Below are 26212 nucleotides of genomic sequence, written 5' to 3'. Positions count from 1 at the left end.
AGTTTGAATTTAACGTTTACTGACTTGGTGGGAACAATTTATAGAAGATAATAGAGATTGGTTGCTTTGCAATTTCTTGATGGCATCGTAAGATGTTCCCACACCCGCTGCATCCTGTAAGATCATCCACGGAACGTTCTCCAGCTCAACCCTCAGCGTCAGTTTTCAGGAATGCACTATTCATCGTTTTTGATGTGGAGGTGCCAGTGTTGGACTGGGGTAGACAAAGTTAAAAATCACACAACACCAGGTTGTACTTTCAGATAAACCTGTTGGACCATAACCTGATGTTGCGTGATTTTTAACTTTATCTTTTTTGAGCGATACACGTGAAATCCTGGCTGAGGGGACTTGCACCCTTTTGGTAATGGCTTGGCTAGCTATTATTACTGACAAAGCTGAACAGATTTTGAATGTTTTACATTGAGATATTACTCTCCCACTGATAGTTTCATGCAACAATGAAACATCACTCACCCTGGTGCATTGTTTAGCAAGGAATGTTTGGAAAGATGGATCAAATCACTAACTAATTTCCTATTTCTCTACCAGTGTAAAAGGAAGACATTGAACAATATTGGATTACACATTCTTTGCAATTTTGGATTTTAATTTACAATACTTTTCCCAATCTACAGATATAAAGATTCTCAATAAATTGAAATTTTCTAACACTACTTAAGTGATCCAAGTGGGGCATTTTCAACAGTGGTACAATTATTAGTGTGTTCTATCTCAGGCCAACTGATACAATTATAACAGAGGAAGTTTAATCTCCATTCTGGCACCCAATGTTACAGATGAAGACGTTAACGGCATCTTGTTATTGTGAAGGATTAGTATTGTGGTGAATGCATTTTTTTTGTGAAGAAATAAAATCACATATCAATAGAACTGTAGCCTTAGATAAAGTATATATTAAAAAAATCAAGGCAGGTTTACCTGATTATTCACAACAGTCCCTGACCACCCGGAAGTAGAAGAAAGAAAGAAGGAGAAGCTATCCCAACCCGATAGAAATGAACGAAGACATGAAGAAAGGAAGTGGAGGAACCAACTGGTTAAGAGAACAGGAGAGATCAAAAGTTATTAACTTCACACAAGCTGTTTGCACCTTATACATGTGTAACACCTTTGTCGATAAATGCAGAGATGTGTAAGATTTATGTATTCGAAGCAAAGAAACAGTTTCGTTATATGAAGTCAGCCATGTGTAATCTGTTAAGTGTCTTGCAGAGACCAATTCAGAGTCTCTGGAGGTAAGCTGCTTCCCTCTTCTGGACGATACCATAATCACCTTTGGAATGCCCATTTCCACAGACAATGCAGTCGTTTCCTCCCCGTATTTGTTGTTTCATTATTCTTACAGTTGCGAAAAACAATGCATACAATTAAACATACTGTTTTATGTTTAGAAACAGTACCCCCTTTAGAGTTCACACATCACTCCTACTCCATCAAAACTAACCATTCACATGGACAGATACATTTTGCTAACTATTCGTACCTTTGATGGGATCGTAAGCTATACAGCACAAAAACAGACCCATTGGTCCAAACTATCCATGCCAACCAGATTTCCCCAAACTAATCTAGTCTCATTTGCCTGTTTTTGGCCCATATCACTCTAAAACTTTCAAAGAGTCATACAGTTGTACGGCATGGAAACAAACTCATTGGTCCAACTCATCCATGCCAACCTGATATCCTAAACTAATCTAGTCCCATTTGCCAGCACCTGGCCTATATCCCTCTAAACCCTTCCTATTCATACACACATCCAGGTGCCTTTTAAATGTTGTAATTGTCCCAGCCTCCACCACTTCCTCTGGCAGCTCATTCCATTCACACACCACCCTCTGCATGAAACAACTGCCCCTTAGGTCCCTTTTAAATCTTTCCCTTCTCATCTTAAACCTACGCCCTCTAGTTTTGGACTCCCCTACCTTGGGAAAAGGCTATTTACCGTATCCATGCCCCTCATCATTTTACAAACTTCTGCAAGCTCACCCCTCAGCCGCCAAAACTAGGAAAACTAGGAAAAATAGCCCCAGCCTATTCAGCCTCTCCCTCAATCACAGATTGACTTCCATAAGGAGGAACTGGTCCTGATAGAAATTGCACTCCTCCCGTCTCTCTGATGAAACTTCACTGCTGTCAATTTACAACTAGAAAAATACAGCCAACTGGAATAGTCAAGTTGGAGCTGCAATTAAAGTCAGGAATATAACTCATGATCCCCTGTTCTCAGTCTCAGATGATATACTACTCACAGCTAAATGTATCCATCAATTACAACAAAATGTTGCATTAAATAATAGTTAAATCCTCATGTAGGTGATTTGTACCCAAGACTGCAACTTCACTCCTTCAGCCAATCATATACTTATCGTTCACAGGAATGTTTGACTGAGGCATAAATATACAAAATAGGCACATGGGTTATTATTCCTTCACACTGAAATGCAGCATAGAAGTAACTAACATCAGTATGCTGCAGTTTGTAATGAACAATGTGAGCCAGCAACAGAACAAAGACTACTCACTGCCAATCACACAGCACAAGTTATTGCCTACACTAAGGCATTGCAGCGTTGTTCTTTTCAACATTAGAATTGAGGTCAAAAGTCTAATGAATCTATTGACGATAATTTTCAGAGGTATAATGGTAAACTATAGAGCCATGAGAATGCGTTAATGCCTTCAGCTTCAATCAGGTATTAGGGTCAGTCTCGGACACTTCAGCCAGCTGAGATCGATAAGGCATTACTGCATCCCTTAACCATCACCAGTATTTTCATTACTTTGTGAGGTATTTTTTCACTTAAGAGATGTCTCTGCCATTTCTCACTCTTTCTCCAGCACACGAGACAAAATTTCCCCTATGGTTCCCCTGTGCCCTTGACCTGGCGTGAAATTTTTTCCCATTTCTCATCATGTCCTCAAAAAAGCTCAGACCTTGAATACTGCCAGACCTATTCCTCTTGCATTGATCAGGATAAATGGAAGATTATCAGATTTCAAATGATCACCCTTTATACCACAGGAGGGACAGATGCTGGCTTGTTGACTACCCCATTCTGAATGGCTGAGATGTTGCAATGGAGCAAACAACACAGAACCATAGAAATATGGAATTTAGAAGAATGAAAAGGCCACCTTATTGAACGATAGAGGATTCTTAGGGGGTTTTACAGGGTAGATGCAAGGAGAGATTGTTTGCCCTTATCGGAGAGTCTAGGCATAATCTCAGAGTAACAGCTCACCTAGTTAGGACAGAGATTAGATTATTTACAGTGTGGAAACAGGCCCTTCGGCCCAACAAGTCCACACCGACCCTCCGAAGAGCAACCCACCCAGACCCATTCCCCTACATTTACCCCTTCACCTAACACTGCGGGCAATTTAACATGGTCAATTCACCTAACCTGCACATCTTTGGACTATGTGAGAAAACCGGAGCACTCAGAGGAAACCCACGCAGACATGGGGAGAATGTGCAAACTCCACACAGACATTTGCCCGAGGCAGGAATTGAACCCGGGTCTTTGGCGCTGTGAGGCAGCCGTGCTAACCACTTAGCCATGTGCCGCCCAGATGTGAATGAATTTCTTCTCTCAGACATAGTAAATCTATCGAATTCTTTACTGTAGAAGGCTGTCAAGGCCAGGGTCTTTCAGTATATTTAAGATGGAGATAGATTTTTATTCAGTAAAGGTGTCATGGATTATGGGGAAAAGTGGATTTGAAGGTTATCAGATCAGCCGTGATGTCATTGAATGACAGAGCAGATTTGATTGGCTGAAAAGCCTATTTCTGCTCCAATATCTTATGGATTCCATAATTTTTTTTAAAAGCGAAAGGCTCAAAGATATTCTATTTGCTTACAAAGAATGGGTTCCTGCGTATGAATGCATTGCCAATTCTCTCCTGTCAAGATAAGTTATTACGAATGTCTGAAATTTGGCATTCTTGAGTTTGTCCTGATAAATGCAAGACCAAAAGCTTCGGTGATTTGCCTCACTTTTTAACGATCCTCATCTCAACCATGAGACTTCATCCCTGCTCACTAGATTGTATTACCCAAGGTTACTATCCACCTTCTCATTCCAACCCTTGTCTTAGCTGATGTTGTTGAAGGTTCCCTGAAGGTACTGAATCACTCCCCTTCAAATCTACCATTATCACCGGCTCCACACACAAAAAAATGACCTGTTTGTCATTTTAAGCTATCACCCCACCTCCAACCTTTCTTTCCTCTCTAAAATGCTTGACTACCATGTTGCCTCTCAAAGCCATGCCTGTCCTTCTTGCAGTTCCTCATTTTAATTTCGCCAATTAGGTTTTCTGTGCCAGTGCAATACTTTATGACAGTTGTAAATTGTACCTTGGGTTACTACGACACGGGTCATTGTCCTCGCTCATGATTCTTACTCAATGCAGTACATCCAATCCAGCAAACTTTAACATGGTTGATTGTACAATCCTCCTTCAACATCATCCATTGGAGTGGGACTATCATGGCTTTGTTCTATTCTTATCAATGCAGTTACAACCAGAAAATAACCAGAAAGAGCTTCTAATCCTGCTACCCCAGCAGGATCTGTAAAGATCCCCAATGATCTATTCTTGGTTTCCTTTCTACTTTCCAACTACGTGCAAGAACACCCAGAAACATATTACATTGCTCATGATGACATATTCACCCCCTTTCCAGATCCTCTTTCATCATACAGCTCATCTCAAAATCCAGTAATGGCTGAGTAGACTTTTCCTCCAACTTGGTATCGGGGAGATCACAGCCACACTCTCTGGTCACTGCCACGTCATACTTCCCCAGCCACCGACTCTAACCTTCTTTCTGGCAATGGCTTATGTCTGAACCAGACCACCTGTAATCTTGATGTTGTATTTAACTTCAACCTGAACTACATATCCATTTTAGCATCAAGACTTCCACCTTCATTACCTCATCTCTTTCCACACCAGTCTCAACTTATCTACTGTTGAAACCCTCATTCATGCTTTGTTACCTCAAGATTTCACTAATCCAATGAACAACTAGATGATCTCCTACTTTTGATCTTCCACATACAAGCTCATCCTAAACTGTATCTTACATCCTGATTCACAAGTCCACTCACCCATCACACCTTTGCAACTGTCCTCAAAATCATTCAATTTTAAAATTTATATCTCTTCAAATTCCTAAATGCCACATGCCTATGTCTTGTAGCCTCCTCTAGCCTTACAGATCTGAGAACTGCTCCTCCTCTGGGCAGTAGTGAGGACTGCAGATGCTGGAAACCAGAGTTTAGATGAGAGTGGTGCTAGAAAAACAGGTCAGGCAGTATCCGAGGAGCAGGAAAATAGACGTTTCGGGCAAAAGCCCTTCATCAGCAATTCTCTTGCTCCTTCTCTGGTCTAGACCTCAATTCCATCAATTCTGGTCTCCTTGCTCTTGTGTATGTACTGATATTTGTTGATAAATTCTCAGTGTAACATCAGAGATCGATGTTAATTTTTCAACTTTAATTGAAAGTTTAAGTGGCATAATGTTGACTATTACGCTGAGCTGAGAACAGCCCTTGATTGTTGCGATTTTGAACCTAAAACTGGTATTCCTTTGATAGAAAACAAGAAATGCAAGCTCAAATCTGAATATTTCACGTGATCATACCAAAATATAGCAAAGGGGAATATCTAACATGCACAAAGAAGATAATGATTGGTGTTCAATTCATAGAAAAATAAAAACATTTTGCTTTGCAAACTTCTGAACACTTCTGTTATAATCCCATTCAGTTACACTATGTAGAAAGGAACATAATATTGATGCACGGTTACAATTTCAACAAGCATTGGTTTGGATAAGGTTACAGAACTACTTGATAATATTAGATTAGATTCCCCACAGTATGGAAACAGGCCCTTCGGCCCAAAACGTCCACACCAAACCTCCAATGAGTAACCCACCCAGACCCCATTCCCCTACCCTTTTTCATCCCTGTCTAATGCTCCTAACACTATGGGCAATTTAGCATGGCCAATTCACCTGATCTGCATACCTTGGGATTGTGGGAGGGAAACCAGAGCACTCGGAGGAAACCCATGCAGACATGGGGAGACAGTCGCCCAAGGCAGGAATCAAACTTGGGTCCCTGGCGCTGTGAGGCAGCAGTGCTAACCACTGAGCCACCAATAGTTTTGCCACAGCACGGTTACTACTTTTAAAAGTCTCTCACAAATCATTTTGCCTAGAACTTCTTACTGACCTATACTCTTGCCTGTTACACAGAGACAATCTTAGGAGTTGATGAGAAGGCTCAATGCAATATGATGTAAACTTCAATGGCTTTTCCATCCCAGACCTTCGCACGGCAGAAGTGATGCTAGAAAATGGTTGCTGAGGTCAGTGAGATCGAATTATACTCTGCACTATTTTGAATTTACAGCCCAGAGGGAACAACCAGTGGAAAATTCAGTAATAATTGGAAATAAATACAGTGAGTCATACTAGAACTGCATTTTGAAGTATATAAGGCAGACTAGTCTGTCTCACTCGCAAGTACTTATTCCATTTTATTTGCCTTGTCAGAAGGCAGGTATTTGAAGGATGGAAAAATTGGTGGGAACTTGGGGACGTGCCTAAAGTTCACCACGTCTCACTTCCTTTATAAACAGGAGAAAGCTTCTTAGCCTCTCGATTGAGGTCTGCCAAGCAATTAGATCTGTATCTGAATTCCATTTGTTCAGTGTGTCCAATCCATAGTCCACAATATTTTTCATTCATCTCGTATTTGATTTGTGTGCTCAAAATTGTGTGGACTGCAATTCTGTCTCAAAGACATTGGCACCAAATCCCAATATCTCATGAAATGCTGCATAAGCACTTTATTTTACAGAATTTAATCGTGTACTTCAAAACATCCATCAGTTTCCAACCCATTCAGTGAAATTCACATGTTTTCAGCAGTCTGATAAATCTAGATAGCAACTAAAAATCAATAAACTAATAGCAGGGAATGTACAGCTCACTGCCAAATGAAATGGTTTAAGCAGGAAGCAATTAGCTCACTTAAGGTGCACTTTTACGCTTATGTCAAGATAAAAGGAATAGAAAGATGCTGGTCAGGGTAGGAAGGTGGAATGGTAGTTGGGGGAGAATTGTGTGCAGGGTATAACTACTGAGGATCTGAGTGACTCATTTCAGTGCTGAATTATCCATTTGAATATAGCTGGGTTGCTTCTGCAATTGATTTTGAAGTGCACAGAATTCATTGGGATCTGAACTCAGTTGGTAACAATTTAAGTGTTCAATAAAACAAACTATTTTATCAGCCTTTACTAATTTGTGCTAACAAGGCTTAAGAGTTAAATACTTATATCTTTTGATGTTCCTCACAAACATTGTGCTCCATCATACTAGTTCTTCACAACTTGTCAGCCCTTTTAACAAGACATTCTTCAGCAAATGAGCAACTTTTTAATGTTAAAAAAAGTCCATGCTTGGGGACTGCTTAATGCCTGTCAGTTTGTACTGGTTCCTTTTTTTTCTTCAATCAGACGTCAACCACTATCTTCACTACTCGTAGCAACAAAGATGTACAATAAATTTAACGAATATGTCAAAGTTGTAAAACAAAGACTACGGCTACTACCTTTCAGTTTTGGACTCAAGTAACACATTCCAACTCCATTCTCATTTAACTTAAATTTAGTGTTGCTCTGGATTGCCTGTACTATTTTCTGGCATTTGCAACATGGATCATGTTTCTAGCACCGTCTTTGAGAATTATGCAACAAGTATGGAGGATATTAAAGAGTGTAATAAAATCAGAAATTGCTGGAAAATTTCAGCAGGTCTGGCAGCATGTGTGGAGAGAAGTCAGAGTTAACATTTTTGTTGGAGTGGGTTTTACATCAAGATTTTTTTTAGTGATGACAATTATAAGCAGCATGCACCATTGTCAGGTTCTGACATAAATCATAGAATACTGGGGATTAAAAAACACCTAAAACTTGCATGGCAGACTTCAGTCCTGGCTGCTGTCAGGAAGTCCTGCAATATGTTACAATATAGTAAGATGTCCTGAGATGTTCTGATCAAACAAGACTGAAAATATGAAAATGAAACTTGCAACAAAATCCAAGTTAATTTTCATTTCTTAAGCATTCAATCAATGAAAAAACATTCTGCCTACTGTTTCAATTAAACACAGATATCACAAACACTTGTCATTATATAAACATTACACCGGTCAATTTGGCAGTTCCATTCACATTGACCTAAATAACTTAGAAGAATATGCATCACTGGCAAATCCATATGACAGAAAGTCTTATTGCCAAAATTCTCTCTTAATCTGGAGTTGAAGTTGGTAAACTGAAAAGAAATACAAGCACAAAGACTAGGGTATTTGACCTTTTTCATTGCAATTTCTATCAGACAAAGGCCATTTATTTGTTATCATTGTTGCAAAGTACAAACATTTCCCTAATTGTTTTCATTGCCATGATTTAACCGCGCTACATTATCTTCCTCAGGGAATTATGGCTGATTGAAGGTAAGGCAATGCTCACCTCTGACAGACATACTCACCAGGATTTGGACAGAGGTGACATAGTTTGGCAGATCCATCCTCTTCCTTACCTACTCAACCTGGCTGCAAATGCAAAAACTCCCCCCTCCTAAGCAAACTCAGACATCAAGTTAATTCGAGACCATGCTTTCAAAACAGATTCAATGAGGAACACACAACTATTCCTAGCTGCTAGGTCTTTTCTCTGAAGAAGTGAGAAACATATTTGAAAAGCAGTGAAGAGGTGACCGACTTACTGAGGGTTTAGACGCAGGTGATTTATTTGTTTCAGGAGTTTTGGTGAGCCACTGGTTGATGCGACCGGCAACGCCAACTTTCAGGCCTGCTACCTCCTACAAAGGACAGCCATAAACAGAACCTTGTGAAGCTTTTGTGTGCATGCAAGTTTCTATAGGATTTAAACACTCAACACCACAACACCCAGCACAGTGGAAAAACACTTATTCCTTTTCCCAAAACATTCTCTGCCCATTATGAATGAAATCATGTTAAGGCTATAACTTTGACCTGCTAATGATCTTTCTTAAATACTTAGAATAATGCAGAAATCTAGCACAACTGCACATTACCTACTGTTGTCAAGTATAGTTTGTTTCACGTAATAAGTTTTATTAGAAATCCAAGATTATAACAAACGAGTAATCTGCTTCGCCATTCTGTAGTGAAGTTGTTGTATGGTAGTTTGAAGAGTGCTACAGGTCTCTTTCTTTGAAATTGTATCAAAATACCATTAGCTCAAGAATTTAGTTCTTTACATTGTGTAAAATCAGGAGTATCTATGATGATAACAAAGTGCTTCTTGGCCATGAGTCAGCCACTCCTGACCTGTGCATCCTGAAAGGCTGTGGTGCTTAACACCAAGATCTTATGGGTATGTTGATAGCAATTCTGGCAGTTGTACCTACTCGGGAAGTAATCCTAGAAATTTAATTTCATAATTGTCACAGTGATCACTTTAATTCTAGGAATTTTGCTCGTTGTGGATCCCATAGCATGACTAAAGCATGGGTGTACTCAGGTGAAAGGGTTCCTGTTTGAACCTCTACAGTGCCGTAGCATTTTCATAGCAGCTCCAGATTCTACTGACTGGTTTTGTACTGGGATACTGAGATTGCACAGTGTCCAATGTAACTGCAAAAATGTTTAATAAATGTGTTGTTAAGATCTGGAGCACAATGCCTGAAGGAATGGTGCAAGTACACTTAATAATTGCTTTTGAAAGGAATAGGAACAGAACAGTGTAACTAATTGGATGATTTCAATAAGCCAGAAAACACGATAGACCAAACGGGGTGTGCAGGATTATTCTATGATCTTCTTACTACTCTCTTTTTATTGTCATTAATGTTTGTTTTTGAAATGCTATATTCCTCTTGTTGTCTGGTATATTCTTTGTTAATACCAAGAATGAATCCCAAATCATCCAAGACCAGAAATCAGTTTTGATTGTGGAAACAATTCAGTGTTCCATCCCAAGGTCTGTTTACTTTCTTACTAAACTGTTGGGCAAGATTACTCTAGGTCACCTGGCCCAATTTCTCCATCCTGTCAAAGGTTCCAGATGGGAAATTCAACAGGAGTTTAAAAAACATAACATGGCACAATCAACAAGATGCTTATGAAGTGTGCAAGCACGGCCATTGTTATCAGAAGGATGCTTAATATTACGATCAATAAATTAGGAATACACCTTGGACAACTGTGAATAAATGTAATCCTTCAGTGTAGTGGAGTCAGTCTTTGGGATCTCTCTCAATCAGACAAAGCCATTTCACATTAAACCAAGAGTGAAACAACATTTAATATCCCAAGTATAGTTGAAAAACTGATTTTATGAAGAATGGTGTTGTGATATTAAGCAAATTATTGACGTTTAACTCTTTAACCCAAAGATGTTTGTAATAAAATTTCAGTTGTATTGTATCTCTTTGACACTGCTCAGTCTGTACCAGTTTCTGATCAATTTTGTTAATAATTAAAATATAATGAAGGCTTTGGAATCTTATCTTTAAAGCACTGTAACTGAAACTTCATTCAACAGCTCAGCAGAGTTCAAATATACTGGTATTCTTCAAGAGAAAACTGGACAGAAGTCCCAGCAATAGAGGCACGATCTTCACAGATACAAAACTGCCAGTGTCAAAATCTATCCGTAGGATAAAGAGTTATAAACACAAAGCTCAGAGCGTATCCAGAACAAAAACAGCTGTGCAGTAAATCTGAGAGTGGTTTCATGCCAGTGTCAGCATAGTGATGAGAGAAATTTTGTCTTACTTTATTATCCTACCCACATCCTATTTCAGTACCATCTGGTTTTGGCAGGAAGATCTCAAAGATACCTTACCTTGTTCGGTGTACCCTTATTAGGTGGGGAAGCAGAACTATAGACATCACCAGTTTCCCACATACTCTTTATGTTCCGTACTCCTTCAGCTGTCAGTGGGAGATCTGAAGCTAATGGCCTGCCTCCTTTCGCAGCTTTGGCACCCTAAGCGTAGAAGATAAGGGTCAGAATCCTCTCATAAAAGTGTCAAGTGAGTAAATACGCAAGTAGTAATGTCAAAATAGATTGCAATGACCTTAATGCTATCAACAACAGATTTGGAAATGATGAAATACTCAATATTATGGAGGATTTGCCTGCAAGTAATTTGAATTAAATCCACAGCAGTGATTGAGGGATAATGTTCAAATGAGGTTAATACATTATTGCACACAGTGCTCCACTCATGGTTATGTGAGAGAGATTAAGTTGTAGTTACAAACTTAATCTCAGGTTTTAGGATGTAGGTGAACCTCTAAAGCTTCAGCTTACATCATTTAAATTATAATTTAGACGCTGGGATTTTGTTAAGTTAACAGCCATGCAACAGTTTCAAACGTACATTATTTTGAAATCCTAATCCAATTGCTACCGTCATTTAATGATAAAATAACTAAAGGCTTTTGGGATCATCATTTCATGTCCATCCATATGCATTAGGAAGTTAGAGACATGGGATAGTCTTGTAACTGCAGACTGTCTTAAAGATTCTAAGAATAAAGGGGGGGGGGGGGAGAAACATGACTTCCTTTGATGTAAGCCAGGCTCTGAACTTCCATCCTTCAATTCTCCCCAGCTGCTCCAACCCACCTGTAACATTTTACTTTTCTACTCTCCACAGCCTTAGACCCCTCATGCACATCATAACAGCAGCTGACTTAACAGTGGCCTCAGCCCATTGTATCTCTATAGTGAACTAATGATTACACAATGAGGGTCAGCAGGTCACAGGATAATGCGCAATGAGGCTCGATTTATTTGTAGAGTTGGCTGCACAAGCCAGCAGAGAGATAACAAGTCCGGATGAGTGAGCCAGACAGGGACTGAACTGAATTGATGAGTGAAGCGGAGTAGTGAAACGACTGATATAGATTGTGAGCAGGATAAGAGGGGATCAGAACAGCAAGAGTGGGACATCAAGCCAAAATAGAGATAATGACAGAGGATCAAGACAGGCAGAGGTTAGCCAAGTGACCGAGACTGTCTCATAACAACTTGATGCAGCAATTAGCAAAGTGCAAAGTCAAATGCATTTTAATTCAAACACAGTAGTGGTATTAGGTAAAGGCTGCTTCAATTACATATATTTTTGAAGCACTTCTAAAGTGAAACATTCCAAGGTTTTGCAAGGAGCTTGAAATTAAATCTAATAGCAAATTCTACTGTGAAACATTAGCACAGAACACCAAATCTTCATCGAAGAGAGGTTTGAAGGAGCACCTTAAAGTACAGTAGAGAGCTGGAGAGAAGGTGTGAGGGAGAATCAAAACATAGAGCCATGACAGCTGGAGGTATGGCCGCGAACGGTGGAATGATAAACATCAGAGCTGAAATTTTTGTGTATGCTTATGTTTAAGGAGAATGCCAGGTGGGAACTGACCAGGAAAGCATCAGAATAAACCAATCTTCAGATAATAACAGGATGGATGAGGGTTTCAGTCGCACATGAGCTGAGTGCAATAGTGAGGAGCAAGTATTAACAAATGTTACAGGTTAAGGGATTTTGTGTTAGTCTAAGATTGTAATGGAATAGACATTTCAGATTTATTATCTATTGTTTTAAAAACAGATTTGGTATAGCAATTTGCATTTATATAGTTTACTTTAATCATTCAATTCATTTATTTTAATTTAATTGAAACATGAATTTCTATGTTGAAGAGCTGAAATAAACTGACATTTTATTTGTTTAAAGAAAAATTGATAATTACTCCTGGATGCTTTAACTTCTAAACTGCAGAATTTAGAATTTCAGAATTGACTTGCTGCAACTGGTTAATAAAAAGTGAGCATATCACATGTGTAATTGTTTTGCATCCTCACCTCAATTGCACTTGTATACTGCTCCAATTTACTGTCAATCTTGGAGACACCCAGTACAGGACGTGATGTCTTGGTGGTAGAGCTGTGAATATAATTGATTTTACAGTATTAATGGTCTTGAGTAATAAGTGAATACAATTAAAGACAAAAGTGAGGAAGCGACACTATTAAAGGTTTTACCTCTTTTTTGCTGATCGATTCAAAAAGTCTGCCCTTTCTCCAATCTGAAAATAAAATTGGAACAGAAAGGCTTGTAATTCAGGCAGTGATCACATTAAATGGAGAAAATTGAAAGAACTAACCAACAAAAGCCACTGCATGGTCAGCAATAAACTCACACCTCATTAGATTCAGTGAGAAAACAAAGAAAGATTAAAGGAATTTGTTGTCTAGCCTTTATATACCTAGCATTATGTCAAAATAATTGTGATCTCTCTACAACACAGTGAATAAATGTACTGCCCTCAAGCTTAAATTGGCAAAAAACAGTTAAGAAAATCTCATTCAGTCCAGTGCAATGGCTTCTTGGACCATCAGAAAAAACAAGCTAAATATGTTTTAGAAGCCAATTTTCTCAGGATTAAAATATCTGTCTAGAAGAATGGTGTTATAATCTGTTGTCAATATCCATGGCTAATTACATATATTTTAAATGCCTCTTACCTCAAAGTAAGAAATAGATTTTTGTGAAGTCAGTTAGCATCTAAAGGTGCCAAAGAGTGAATATATCTGAATACATACATATAGAGGGGTGGGACCATTAACAATTTAGCAATTTAGATGAAAATCTGAACCATCAGTTCTAAACCACAAACCTATCCCATCAAAAAGGTTTCCCATTTTCTACTGTTGAGGAATCCAGGCCACAACTCAAACTTCAGAAAAGTACCACTTACAAACATGCTGTGTACTGTATCCAAACTATGGTTCTCTCACCAATGTGAAAACTTGTGAATATTCAGAAACATTTAAATGTTACAATTTTAAAAAAAACTTTGCTTGAAGCAACCATTTAAAGGAAGAGAACTGTTCAATTTCATGTGCCATTTCCAATTTTAATACAATAGGATGATTTGAGCAAACATCTTTTCCAACCTAGATCCCAAAGTCCAGAAAGCCTCATGTTTATCAAGCTGGTTCTTTGTAACTTTTCTGTTTTTTTGGTGTTCCCTTCTTTTCAGGATGCATTTATTATTTCAATGCCAACCGAGGCAGATGAAGGTTACAAACACAAATTTTGCTGGAAAGTTTTAACCTGGTCTCCAATTTACTCTCAATCCAGCTGTCTGTTGGGGATGGAGGATTAGCGAGTTTACATATTTTTACTCAATTTGTTGGGACACACCTCCATGGCAAGTGTGATTTGAACAGAGGGAGGGTTACTAACTCTGCAGCATATGATCTTACTTACTGAATTTACCCCTGTTACCTCCACAATGCGCTTCAGATTCAGAATTTTTAGAGAAACTGTTGTTTTATGGAGTGCCTGTAGAGGGTGCCAGAGTGCTTGAAATCAATTCTACTCTGAGCATTGCCACTTTTCCACAATTGTGTAGTACACCAATTTATATTGTATATTCCGGACTAAATCTAACACGTTTGTTACGTTCAACAAAAGGCCTGAAAATGGAACCCGTGCAGCATGCTGCATAGAAATAATTTCTTTGTTCACATCACTCAACCATTCAAGGTGGTATCCTTCCCTACTGAAGAATGCATTTGTGTTAAAACATATTGATAATCCAGTTGTTCACAACAGCTGTTGAAATTCATGGCAGAATTAAAGTACTTGTTTAATACAGAATATTCCTTTTACTAACTGACATATTGAACTTATCCCTGAGTTGGAGTGCGCGCATGTTTGGAGCTTACACTATCTAAATATAATGATTCTAAACTTGGGTGAAGGTGGGTGAAAAGCTGGATCATGAGAAAGAATTTATGGCTACTTTATATAAAAAAAATTGTAACAGATTAGAAAAACAAGTCTCAGCCACTTCATTAACCCTTTTCATATTCCAATGCTTACGAATTGAAATGATGGCTATGTAATCATGGGTCCTATTGAAAATAGTTCATTAAGACTGATGTAGCATTGAATATGTTGAGCTATTTTACATTACAACAATATTATTATTATTGTGATTGGGATTTGATGGGGAATGATCTGACAACTTAGCAGAAGACAATCAATGCAAATTAAGAGAAATTCTTTACTTTGACATTAGAACACAGATGATGTAGCAACATGGTAGAAGTGTTCAAAATAATGAAAGCATAGGACAGGAATCAGACTAACTTGAACCAATTGGCTTGGTTTGTGGTGGTGCTTTTGCATGTGCCTATGTACCCTATATCCTACAGCCACTTTTAAATTCTGAATCTGCCTTTGCTTGAACAAGGAAGCTGTTAAATCATTCCCCACAATATTTAAATTTTTAAAAAAATCACAGTGCTCTTGTCAATGAGGTACTAATGCTGGTTTGGTTGTCAAAGGGTTAATGTTCGCTGCTTGTCAGCATGCATTCAACACAAAGAATATTTTCAGCAAAATATTCCATTCATGAAGCAATATTTCTTTTGAATGGTTACAGCAAATCAGAAGTGCACAGTATTGAAGGACAGGACACAGCAGCTCAGCAAAAAAAAACGGTGTTTTTAAAGGATTACTCTGTAGGAAATAGACAGACACATACGGTAAACAGGATGCACATATACCGGCAGATCTGAAAACAGATTCCAGAAAGGTACAGATATATAAATGATTTACATTAAATTTTGAGATGCCTGTAAAATATAAATCAGCAGAAGGTGATTCAGTCTGTGGCATTTGCACTGTTACTGACCCTACAACTGGGGATAGCTACATGAATTCCAATTCATTAACCTTTTATATTTTTCCTTTACTCATGTTCAGTTAGCTGCCTGTAAGCTATATTCACACTGTCACTTATAATAAATTTGCTAAATCAGTTTTCTAATCATGATAGCAATTATTGTAAAGAACTCCAAGTTCCCATGAACCTGTGTGTGTGGAAAAGTTATTTCCTTTAATTTGCCGTTTAATCTCATGGTAACAATCCTCAATTTATAGCTCCTGATTATAGACACGAACAGAATATGAAATTAGATTTTTCCTCAATTTATTCTGTTCCATTCCAAAGACGATGGTAAAGTGGGAGTGTCACTGGACAGGTGATTGTGATACCCTGGCTAATATGCACAGCCCATTAGTGGAATTTGAATTCCAATCATTAATCTGGAATTTAAATCCAGTCTCAGTAATAGTGACAAGGACAACCATCATTGATTGTCTTGAAAAAGACTCCTCTGTTCCAATACTGGTAGGGTTGGAAATCTACTATCCTGACCTGGGTCTGGTCTACATAAGACCCAAATTAATGCGTTGACTCTTAAGTGCCCTATGAATTGGCCTAGCAAGCCACTAAGCTAAAGGTCAATAAAGGATGAGCAACAAATGTCAGCCTGACTGTGATGCCTGCAACCCATGGAAGACTAGAGAAAAAAAACAATGTTCTGTGTCTTTCCAAATAACCATTAACCCCATTTCTCATGAATTCCTGTGAAACATTTCTGTGACTCTCATATCGTATTCCATTAACTGAGGTGATAATGATTATATGATGAGTTTACTGATATTCTGATAGACACTAACAAGGAGAGAATAATGTAGGTCTTCAGGTTACAGGTATGATGGTAGAAAACAAATAATTAAAGTGGAAACTACAGAATAAAAACAATATATTTTGTTAAGAACAATTGAAACAAATCTGTCCAACTGCTACTGCTACAGTAAAATGAAGTGAACAATATTTCAAAATGTTGAATATTGCTGCCAAAAGATTTAAACCTTCTTATTGTAACATCAAATTTATTTTCTGTAACTTTTGTTTGAACTGCATTTGAAGGAGATTGTGATGACCATCTGGAATGTCCATGGTTATCTTAAAATCTATGCTTGATTTGCAAAATAAAAAGAATGAGCATTTCCACGATGCTTTACCACATCCTTAAGATGTCCAAACTGCATCATATCCAATAAATTATTCTGAAATGTACTTATTGTCCACAAATACTAAATTGACATGAATAACTACATAATCCTTTCCTTTGGCAGTTCTACTTGAGGAAAGAATTTGGCCGTGACATTGGAAGAATCATTTCCAGATTGCGCTTAGGAATCATCTTTACAACTCAAAAGGCTTTGGTTTTACCTCCCATCTCAAGCAATGCACCAAAACAGCAACCCTGATTCTTGGGCTGATAACCTTCGGACTCAAAAGCAAGGCTGCTATCAACTGAGCCAAGTTATGGTCACTCACAATAGCTTTTGATTTTCATCAACCTAACAGAGACACCTTGCCGATTAAAATGCTCCATTCAAACAATGCTGCCTGTTTGTGAGTGGTTTCTAGATCACACTCAACATCGACTCTGCAATAGCACTCTTGCCTCTGAGTTAGAAGATTGTTGGTTCAGGTCCCTCTTGAGAAATGTGAGTGCAAAATGACTTCCTACACTTCCTCGGGATTGAGGGAGTGCTGCATTTTGCAGGCGTCCTGTTTTACTGAACTGAAATGAGGTCCTGTTGGCCTTTGCAGGTCACTTCAAAGATTCCAAGGCATTTTTATTCAAATAGAATGAGAAAAGCTCTTTCCCACATCCTGGCCAATATCTATCCCTCACCCAACATTGATGTTCTTGGGTACAAATTGTTTGCTGCTTTTCTCAATATTATATCAAAGACTATATTTTAACAGTCCTTCATTGTGTGTAATGCACTGTGTGGTATCTTCAAGACGAGGAAGGAGTTTTATAAATGCCATTTGGTTTTGAAAGGAAGTCCCCTCCAATATCATTGCATGGCAGCAATTAACCTTTAAGAACTGAGTATCTCTTTAAAAAAGTGATTGAATTACTTCAATATTTGCTTCTTCTTCAAAGTGCTGCACATTAGAAAATAATACAGTTTCCCTTATGTCTCCTCATTGAATGGTTGATCCATTTGGATGGGAATGGTTAATTTCTAGCTAGTAATAGGTTTATAGAAGGTTAAAGTGAAAAGATGGATCTATATTTGCATGGCACTTTTCAAAACTTTAGCGAATCACAAAGCATTTTTGAACATATATAAAAAGGAGTGTTTTTGAATGTAATCACTGTTGTACTGAAGGGCTATGAAAATTAGCTTCAGTGTCACTACTATCGGCAGCACTAATTACCATGTTCCCTGTGGATACTGAAAATCCACTGTCTGACTTGTGAAGTGAATATCAAGTGAGATTAGATTAGATTTCCCTCCAATGTGGAAACAGGCCCTTTGGCTCAACAAGTCCACACCAACCCTCCGAAGAGTAACCCACCCAGACTCATTTCCCTCTGACTAATGCACTTAACACTATAGGCAATTTAGCATGGCCAATTCCCCCTACCTACACATCTTTGGACTGTGGGAGGAAACCAGGGCACCCATAGGGAACCCACACAGACACGAGGAGAATGTGCAAACTCCACACAGACAGCGAATTCCGAGGCTGGAATTGAACCTGGGTCCATGGCGCTGTGAGGCAGCAGTGCTAACTGCTGAGCCACCGTGCTGCCCCAAGATACTGAGGGGACATGGCTATAAATCTTGAAGAGGTTGACAGTAACTTATGTAAAAGAGTAAGACACAAAATCTTTTGTGGAAATCTGTGTAAAGACTTTAGCCCAGACTCACCTGGCCAGTAAATGGTAATTTATTTCTTAAATTATCAGGAGAAGTTTCATAAGATTTTGGTAATGGCATGAATTCTCATTGGCATTATGCATCAGTGACATGGCTATGACATTATAGGCCTGATTTGCTAGCTTGCATTCCCCTTGTGAAAACCTCCACTGACAATACATGGCCAAAATAGGTAGGAATGAAATCCTGTAGCTCGCTGAGGATGTACCTTTAGGGAGGAGCCACGGGGGCTCACGCATTTAAATGGCTCTTTATCATTGGCTGTTTCAATGTCCTCTGGCTTCTGCCGTTTCTCTGCGGCCTCTGCTCTTCGTCTCTCAATATCTTCCTTCAGCTTCCTCTTCTCCTCCTTAAAGACAAGGGCAAATATTTAAGTTGAAGTTCATGGAGAATATTAATGGCTTTTACTATTCCAATTCCCACCGAACCATCTTAAGGTTTGTTAGCTGTTTCATGGCGTGTATCAGATCACATTTGTAGATCTCAGTCCAAGTAGTTTAATGCATCCATTTACATACCCGTGGGAAAACATCTTGGATGTTTATCTTAAGGTGTGGTAAGTTAGTGTGTAGGTTAGAGACAGAAAGGGCTGAAATACCAGCAGGTCAGTCACCATCTGTGGAGAGCACAAAAGTTGATCTTTGGCCTTTGTCAGAACAGGAAACCAGCACAGTCTAATTCGTGCACAGTTCATTGTTTTTTTGGTTAGGCATTTTGCATATTGGACAGTTCACTCTGTAGATCAGGAACATAAAACATTTTTAATTGGTTGCACTGGTTCATCATGTATTTGTGTTATGGTGTATCATATAAAGCTAATAAGTGTGGTATTGGTCATGATTAATTCAATATAATATTGTTTTGCACGGTGTTTATACCATGTAAAACACAACAAAGCAGAAATTTTGCTCAAGTGAACTTGTGTAGAGCAATATAACCAAAATCTGTGCAACTGGTGCAAAGCATAGCAGAACTTTAAGCTGCAAATTATGCACATCTAACATTTCGCACAAGTTCAGAAAGCATGCATTGTAAGTTGAAGAGAAGCAGCAATAGTAAGACTCTAACAAAGTACAGGAAAGTAACAGAGGTATACAGCAGGTAGACAGAGACAACTGCAGTGTAACTCTGGGTAGGTAGAATGAGACAAGAAGATTTTGGTAAAAAGGTGACAATGATATGGAAGTGCCAGTCATGAATGTTGGGACTAAATGTTCAGGAGAGGAGATGGAGCAGCATCAGAACCCAGCACTGATTCAATGTCTGATTCCAGAAAGTTCCAATTCTTACATGCAACATTTTTCCATATTTACAGGGATTGGCAATAATTTCATCCAAACTTGAGTCAACAATGATCCCAGAAGAAATGAGTTTATGCCATTTGTCTGGACATTCGGCCAATGCATTGTCCAAATGACGTCAGAAGATTTGCGAGTGAATTCCCATGCAGATACAACCCCAGGGTCTTTTCTGGATAACATTTAGATATGGCCCTGCAGACTGCATGATTCAAAAACAGATGAATGCAATCTTATTTCTTGTGCATAATCAGCCTGATAGCTTTGGACACTGAGCCAAAAGGGCAGTGCTTCCTTTTAATGCCCCATTCTTACACTATTATCAAATTTACAGCTGAGAAATAAGCCATTATATGCTAACTGCACGTTCATTCTTTGGTGAGATGAAGGTATGATTTTCAAGCTGTGTGCATTCTCACTATTCCTTTCACATTTCATTTAGATTCCTGAAACCACAAGTTCTTGTATCAATAACTGTGCAGTTTGCATGTAGAGAGAAGTTGTTGAGGCCTCTTCTGGAATCTTGTGTCCAGTTCTGTTTGCCCTGTAATAGGAAGGATATTTTTAAGCTGGAGAGGGTTCCAAAGAGATTTACTAGGATGTTGCCAGGAATGGAGTGTTTGTGCTATAAGGAGAGGCTGGATAAACTGGGACTTTTTCCACTGGACAGTAGGAGGGTGAGAGGTGTCCTTATAATGGTAAGGGCTATAGATAAGGTGAACAACAGGAGTCATTTCTCTAGGGTTGGGGATTTCAAGACTAAGGGGCATATCTTTAAGGTCAGAGGAGAAAAAAGACATAAGAGGCAATTTCTTTTAGGAGGAGAGTGGTTTGTATGTGAAATGAACTTCCAAAGGAAGTTATGGATGAGGCTACAGTTACAACATTTAAACAACTTTTAGATAAGTACATGAAGAGGAAATGTTTGGAGGGATACAGGCCAAGCACAAGCAGGTTGGACTAGTTTAGTTTGGGAACATGGTCGGCCTGGACTGGTTGGACCAAAGGGTCTATTTCGGTGCTGTATGACTCTATAAGAAGTAACATGAATTATGTGAGGATAGGAGAAAGCAAATAGTGACAGGGACTTAGAATGGAACATGAGAGAGTAAGAGTGTGAAGGGAGCAACTATGTGATGTAATGTCTGAGATTATATGTACACATTAGTATCATTATTGTTAGGGTTTGGATTTCGAACCAGTGGCATGTGGACTTTGATCTACTTGTAGGAGGTTTTCATGATTAGCTTGTCAGTATTTCATAGAAAACTAATATGAGAAAGGCAGTCCATTGGTTGATAATGGAAAATTGTTTGCATTGGAAGAATTTCACGAATTGACAGAATAAACACTGAAGAGTATTAAACTGCTTTCAGGTTGAATGCCTTGGAATATCTTTCTTGCTTGGAAACATTTGGGTTCAGTTTGTAGAAGGCACAGTGGAAGTTAGATGTGTGAAACAGATTTGCCTGATGAAAAAGAGAGCTTAGTATTGTTAGGAAATAGATAACTTCAGTGTAATAATTATAGCTTGAACATTCCAGACCAGAAGTGTTTGGTTAGATGGGGCCATTTGAAATTGAGAAAATTTAAGTATAGTTGTTTGACTAATCAAGGAAGAGGCTGCCAAATTCTCAAGACTGAAAATGAAAGAAACAGTTAAAACGATAGATATGATAGAAAAGCAAACACTTTGTTTAAGTACAGTGAAGTGATGGTATTGAGATAAACGGGACTGCACTTTCACAGTGTGTTTCAAAATCCTTCAGATCGTGTCATACATAAATAGCCTGGTTTATTCTATTTTATTTTCAGTGTAGTAAACTTCTGTTTTATTGCATATTTGCGATTCAGTGAAAGACCACTACATTAAATAAAAAAAGATTATCAAAGTAGATTTCACCCTGAGAGCTGATTTGTCTGATAACAACATCAACTGGGATCATAAAAAACTCTCTGTATTTTACGCATTGGCCTCCTTCCAATTGCCTTTCTCTAATTTTGCTTTCTACTGGATGAACTACAAACTCATGACATCGCAAACGTATAAAGTCACTGAAATGTCAAAGCTTTGAGTGATCTTTTTGCTTCATCATACAACAACTTCCATATTACAGCATTATGCACATCTTAATGGGAAACTACTCTCTTCCAACTGGTCCCACTTTCCATTCCTTTCACTGATCCCATTGGTCCCAATCACCTCTTCTTCTCACTGGCTCCTGCACATGTTCCCTTCTAACAGATCACATTATACCTTATCCATCATGCCCCAGTTCGCTTCCCTCTTGACAAGTGTCTGGTCTCCTCCTATGTCCTATTCTCAGTCTTCTGACATATTTCAACACCCCACATCCCAGTACACCTCTCCAACTGGGCTAATAACTCTACTTTCCTGAGGAAGGAGCTCCCACTCTCAGGAAGTTAGATGAATCGCAAAAGGCTTTGTCAAAATGCACGCAGCTTATAATTCCGGTGTTCAATCACAAACAACCTTCACAACTTATTCTTCTCACAAAACAGTGCAACAAATCACTCAATCTTGTTGCCTGTCCATGTTCTACTAACCTAGAGAGCCTAAATGAAGCCATTGTTTGTAGGCTGGATTGTCTCACACTGCCATACTATTTCTTTGCCAGGCTTTAGCTTTATGATCAATAGTCCAATGCGCTTTGTAAACCTGCCACTCAGAAATCATCAGGTGCTCATTTGGACTAAATCAAATTGTTAACTTCATTCCGGACTGAAGGCCTCAATGGCTTATGCCCACTGGGTTTGAGACCTTCAGTTACTTCATGCTTTTCTGTCTCCTTCAATTACGTTGAGACTCCCTGTAAAATTAAGTTAATGTGCAAGGAGCAGTGAAAAGGGATGACAGTGAGAGGAGGGAATGAGCAACCATTGAGCACAGCAGCAAAGTGTATCGAGCAGGAACAGAGCTGGAATGGTTAAGTGTAAAGAAAGAGTGGGTCACATGAGAAAAGGCAGCAAGGAGTATGTGGAAAGGGGTCATTTGAAATGTGTGGGGAGTGTGAGAATAGAAGATATTTGGAGATTGTGAATGAGAACAATGGGAAGGAGTGAACTGAGACATGTTGGAGAAGAAGGATAATGTGCTTTATTCAGTCATGAAGATTTACAGCACAGAAACAATTTGCAGAGAGATACTGATCGGTTAAGTAAGTGGGCAAAATGTTTTAAATGGAATGTAATGTGGGAAATGTGAAGCTGTTCATTTTGGAAGGGAGAACAAAAGAACAGAGCATTACTGAGAAGGAGAAAAGCTGCAGAAAGCTTTAACACACATTGACCTGAAAGTTAAGGGTGTACAAAACACAGAAAGCTAGCACACAGTGGGGGGCAACAGGAAGGCTAATGGAATGTTGGCCTTTATTTCGAGGGGGTTGGAGTGTCAGAGTAGCGAGGTTTTACTGCAACTGTACCAAAGGTGCTGGTGAGACCACTTTGGGGCCAGTGACCATAATTCTATTCGTTTTAAAATAGTGATGGAAAAGGATAGACCAGATCTAAAAGTTGAAGTTCTAAATTGGAGAAAGGCCAATTTTGACAGTATGAGGCAAGAACTTTCAAAAGCTGATTGGAGGCAGGTGTTCGCAGGTAAAGGGACGGCTGGAAAATGGGAAGCCTTCAGAAATGAGATAACAAGAATCCAGAGAAAGTATATTCCTGTCAGGGTGAAAGGGAAGGCTGGTAACTATTGGGATTGCTGGATGACTAAAGAAATTGAGGGTTTGGTTAAGAAAAAGAAGGAAGCATATGTCAGGTATAGACAGGATAGATCGAGTGAATCCTTAGAAGAGTATAAAGAAAGAAGTATACTTAAGAGGGAAATCAGGAGGGCAAAACAGGGATATGAGATAGCTTTGGCAAATAGAATTAAGGAGAATCCAAAGGGGTTTTACAAATATATTAAGGACAAAAGGGTAACTAGGGAGAGAATAGGGCCCTCAAAGATCAGCAAGATGGCCTTTGTGTGGAGCCACAGAAAACGGGGGAGATACTAAATGAATATTTTGCATCAGTATTTACTGTGGAAAAGAATATGGAAGATATAGACTGTAGGGAAAAGGATTGTGACATCTTGCAAAATGTCCAGATTACAGAGGAGGAAGTGCTGGATGTCTTGAAACGGTTGAAGGTGGATAAATCCCCGGGACCTAATCAGGTGTACCAGAGAACTCTGTGGGAAGCTACAGAAGTGATTGCTGGGCCTCTTGCTGAGATATTTGTATCATCGATAGTCACAGGTGAGGTGCCGGAAGACTGGAGGTTGGCAAACATGGTGCCACTGTTTAAGAAGGCTGGTAAGGACCAGCCAGGGAACTATAGACCAGTGAGCCTGACCTCGGTGGAGGGCAAGGGAATCCTGAGGGACAAGAAGTACATGTATTTCGAAAGGCAAGGACTGATTCAGGATAGTCAACACGGCTTTGTGCATGGGAAATCATGTCTCACAAACTTGATTGAGTTTTTTGATGAAGTAACAAAGAGGATTGATGTGGGCAGAGCAGTAGATGTGATCTATATGGACTTCAGTAAGGCGTTCGACAAGGTTCCCCATGGGTGACTGATTAGCAAGGTTAGATCTCATGGAATACAGGGAGAACTAGCCATTTGGATACAGAACTGGCTCAAAGGTAGAAGACAGAGGGTGGTGGTGGAGGGTTGTTTTTCAGACTGGAGGCCTGTGACCAGTGGAGTCCCACAAGAATTGGTGCTGGGCCCTCTACTTTTTATCATTTACATAAATGATTTGGATGTGAGCATAAGAGGTACAGTTAGTAAGTTTGCAGATTACGCCAAAATTGGAGGTGTAGTGGACAGTGAAGAGGGTTACCTCAGATAACAACAGGATCTTGACCAGATGGGCTAATGGGCTGAGAAGTGGCAGATGGAGTTTAATTCGGATAAATGCGAAGTGCTGCATTTTGGGAAAGCAAACCTTAGCAGGACTTATACACTTAATGGTAAGGTCCTAGGGAGTGTTGCTGAACAAAGAGACATTTGAATGCAGGTTCATAGCTCCTTGAAAGTGGAGTCGCAGGTAGATAGGATAGTGAAGAAGGAGTTTGGTATGCTTTCCTTTATTGGTCAGAGTATTGAGTACAGGAGTTTGGATGTCATGTTGCGGCTGTACAGGACATTGGTTAGGCCACTGTTGGAATATTGCCTGCAATTCGGGTCTCCTTCCTATCGGAAAGATGTTGTGAAATTTGAAAGGGTTCAGAAAAGATTTACAAGGATGTTGCCAGGGTTGGAGGATCTGAGCTACAGGGAGAGGCTGAACAGGCTGGGGCTGTTTTCCCTGGAGTGTCGGAGGCTGAGGAGTGACCTTATAGAAGTTTACAAAATTATGAGGAGCATGGAAAGGATAAATAGGCAAAGTCTTTTCCCTGGGGTTGGGGAGTCCAGAACTAGAGGGCATAGGTTTAGGGTGAGAGGGGAAAGATATAAAAGAGACCTAAGGGGCAACTTTTTCATGCAGAGGATGGTACGTGTATGGAATGAGCTGCCAGAGGGTGTGGTGGAGGCTGGTACAATTGCAACATTTAAGAGGCATTTGGATGGGTATATGAATAGGAAGGGTTTAGAGGGATATGGGCCAGGTGCTAGCAGGTGAGACTAGATTGGGTTGGGATATCTGGTCGGCATGGACGTGTTGGACTGAAGGGGCTGTTTCCATGCTGTCCATCTCTATGACTCTATGACTCTTTCTGGTATGCAGTTTTGGTCCCCTTATTTAAGGAAAGGTATCATTTCACTGGAGACAGGTCAGCGGGTTCACTAGCATCACCCCAGTAATGAAGAGATTGTCTTATGAGCAAAGATTATGTAGACTGGAACTCTACTCACTGGAGTTTAGAACAATGAGAGGTGATCTCATTGAAACATACAGGATTCTTAAGGAGATTTGCAGGGTAGAAGAACCATAAGGTGCAGTCTCAAGATAAAGGGAGAGCAATTTGAGCCTGAAATGAGGAGGAATTTCTTCACTCAGAGGATTATGAGTCTTTGGAACTCCTTGCCACAGACAGCTCTAGGAGCAGAGTCCTTGTGTATATTTAATGCTGAGATGGATAGATCCTGATCAGTCAGGGAATCAAGGGTCATGGGAAAGACACACGGAAGTGGATATGAAGAATGTCGAATCAGCCATGATCCTACTGAACGGTAG

At 39.3% G+C, this 26212-nt stretch overlaps 1 protein-coding gene and 1 long non-coding RNA gene across 6 annotated transcripts in view; one reads left to right on the top strand and one right to left on the bottom strand.

Annotated features, from left to right (window-relative positions):
• Positions 1–26212, bottom strand: part of LOC140466695 (non-muscle caldesmon-like) — a 212816-nt gene that overhangs the window by 16337 nt on the left and 170267 nt on the right. For 4 of the 5 annotated variants that reach the window (XM_072562164.1, XM_072562166.1, XM_072562167.1 and 1 more), the window contains 5 exons: positions 18927–19067; positions 13150–13193; positions 12970–13051; positions 10948–11091; positions 8840–8935 (listed from right to left, as the gene is read on the bottom strand). In XM_072562164.1, the coding sequence (XP_072418265.1) occupies positions 8840–8935; positions 10948–11091; positions 12970–13051; positions 13150–13193; positions 18927–19067 (507 nt within the window). Of the gene's footprint in view, positions 1–942; positions 1058–8839; positions 8936–10947; positions 11092–12969; positions 13052–13149; positions 13194–18926; positions 19068–26212 lie in introns of all 5 variants that reach the window. The other variant, XR_011955261.1, reaches the window with a different exon arrangement.
• On the top strand, positions 11030–17376 carry LOC140466696 (uncharacterized). The gene is made up of 3 exons (XR_011955262.1): positions 11030–11137; positions 15564–15716; positions 17108–17376. It is a non-coding gene; the product is annotated as an uncharacterized lncRNA (long non-coding RNA).

The sequence above is a fragment of the Chiloscyllium punctatum genome, chromosome 44 (assembly GCF_047496795.1).
Source record: "Chiloscyllium punctatum isolate Juve2018m chromosome 44, sChiPun1.3, whole genome shotgun sequence".
In the NCBI taxonomy this organism is placed as follows: Eukaryota; Metazoa; Chordata; class Chondrichthyes; order Orectolobiformes; family Hemiscylliidae; genus Chiloscyllium; species Chiloscyllium punctatum.
This window is presented reverse-complemented; position numbering and strand designations above follow the sequence as displayed.